We start from the raw sequence: 2,260 nt of genomic DNA on the forward strand, positions 1-2,260 counted from the left end.
GCCTAGGAGGTTGTGAGAGAAGGAAGATGACCAGAGCTTTGTGTCCACTGCATGCTCTCTGGCTTCTGGAGTGGGCGCTGCTGCTCTTGGGACCTGGTACTGCCCCTCTAGCCTGGGCCTTGAACTTGGACCCCATGCGGCTCACCTTCTATACAGGCCCCAATGGCAGCCACTTTGGGTTTTCATTGGACTTCCACAAGGACAGCCATGGAAGGTGAGCGCTGGGGGAAGTTCGGGTATTAGGAGAAAGAAGTACCCTCCCCCTCATCACTGCTTCTGTGGGTCTCGAGTTCCCCATTTGTGACAGCAGTTGAACAAGGTGACTTCTGGGGTCTATTTGGGTTGAGCTCCTGTCAGGAATGCTGGGGAGGGTTGACTCAGGTGAGGGTGTCAGGGAGGGGCACCAATGGGGGGATGGACAATGAAACTATAGAAAGAACAAAGGGAAGACAAAAGTTGATGCCATATTTTTTCCCCCAAGGGTCAGTTGTATGACCCACTGCACCCTCATCCCCTCAAAATAGAGAGGAGCATGTGTCCTAAATTGATTTGCAAAACTAAAATTGTCTACACATCTCCACCTTGCTTTTCTACTTCATTCCTCTCATCCCAGTCAAAATTATAGGTATTTGAAAAAAAGCAATAGATAATTAATGGTTAGTATTGATCAGGCTTTGGAATCGAACTGTCAGGATGAGAGTCCTGGCTTCTTTATAGCTGTGTTATCCTGAGCTATTTATTGTGCTGGACAGTGTGTTGCTCAGCTTCCGAGAGTGGCAACGGCAGATAGCCTTCAAGTGTCAGCCACTTGGGGATTTTCTCTGCGGAAGAAAGCTACTTCACCCAAAGTCAAGTTTCTGTCCCAAGGTGGCTGAGATCCAATAACCGAAGGGGGATGGCAAGGTTTAGCGTCCAGCCATCTACCCTCAATTCTAACAATTCTTTTTTTTTTTTTAAAGATGACCGGTAAGGGGATCTCAACCCTTGGCTTGGTGTTGTCAACACCACGCTCAGCTAGTGAGCCAACCGGCCATCCCTATATAGGATCCGAACCCGTGGCCTTGGTGTCATCAGGGGAACTTCAAGCATGTATATGGTGTGTAGGTGATCTCAACCCTTGGCTTGGTGTTGTCAACACCACGCTCAGCTAGTGAGCCAACCGGCCATCCCTATATAGGATCCGAACCCGTGGCCTTGGTGTTATCAGCACCGCACTCTCCCGAGTGAGCCACGGGCTGGCCCCAATTCTAACAATTCTGAAGGATTCTACGTCCAGCGTTCCTGGGGTATTGGCTCACAGCTGTCATTGGACCTGAATCTCAGCTTAATTCCTTCCTCTGCACACTCCTGCTTCTTTCCCCTTGTTTCTACAAGTAGTGCTCCCATGGACACTACTTAATAAACATCCTGCTTGCTAAAAAATATTATAGCATTTTTTCAAAAGCACTTTTTATGTACTGTATCTGGCTAGGACCATGCTAAATGTCCCTCATGCATTCATTACATTTACTGCTCCTAACAGCATTGATTGGTTTGTATTATCCCTATTTTACATACGGCAGAATCGTGATTTAAACCTAGATCTGCGGGCCGGCCCATGGCTCACTCGGGAGTGTGGTGCTGATAACACCAAGGCCCCAGGTTCGGATCCTATATAGGGATGGCTGGTTCGCTCACTGGCTGAGCGTGGTGCTGACAACACCAAGCCAAGGGTTAATAAGATCCCCTTACCGGTCATCTTTTAAAAAAAATAAAAATAAAAATAAATAAATAAACCTAGATCTGCTAGGGACCTCAGCTCTATCAGCAGAGATGCCCTCATTCGTCACCATTAAAGCCAGCTCTCAGGACGGGATCTGTAACAGTCTAAGTAGACAGACGTTCTAGGGAGCATGTGAACCCCTGGTTTTTGTTGGGGGTGGGAGGGTGGAGATGGTGTGCAATGCTCAGGTGGTCTTCACAGGATATCAAACCAAATGTTTTTTTTTTTTTTTTAAGAGTTGTAAAGGTGGAGAATTTTTTTTTAAATTTTATTTTGTCAATATACAATGTGGTTGATTATTGTGGCCCATTACCAAAACCTCCCTCCCTCCTCCTCCCACTCCCCCTCCCACCCAACAATGTCCTTTCTGTTTGCTTGTCGTGTCAACTTCAAGGAATTGTAGTTGTTATGTCTTCTTCTCCTCCCCCCCCCCCCCCCCGCTGTTTTTTTTTTTTTTTGTTTTTTTTTTTTTTTTTTTTTTTTTTTTTTTTTTTTTTT

The 2,260-nt window shown here is 46.2% G+C and overlaps 1 protein-coding gene across 1 annotated transcript in view; it reads left to right on the plus strand.

The window, feature by feature from the left end:
- ITGA2B (integrin, alpha 2b (platelet glycoprotein IIb of IIb/IIIa complex, antigen CD41)) overlaps positions 1-2,260 on the plus strand; it is a 13,219-nt gene continuing 10,959 nt past the window's right edge. The window contains exon 1 of the mRNA XM_008590832.1: positions 1-214. Coding sequence (XP_008589054.1) covers positions 27-214 — 188 coding nt within the window. The 5' untranslated portion in view covers positions 1-26. The remainder of the gene's footprint in view (positions 215-2,260) is intronic.

The sequence above is a fragment of the Galeopterus variegatus genome, unplaced genomic scaffold, assembly GCF_000696425.1.
Source record: "Galeopterus variegatus unplaced genomic scaffold, G_variegatus-3.0.2 Scaffold6403, whole genome shotgun sequence".
NCBI lineage: Eukaryota > Metazoa > Chordata > Mammalia > Dermoptera > Cynocephalidae > Galeopterus > Galeopterus variegatus.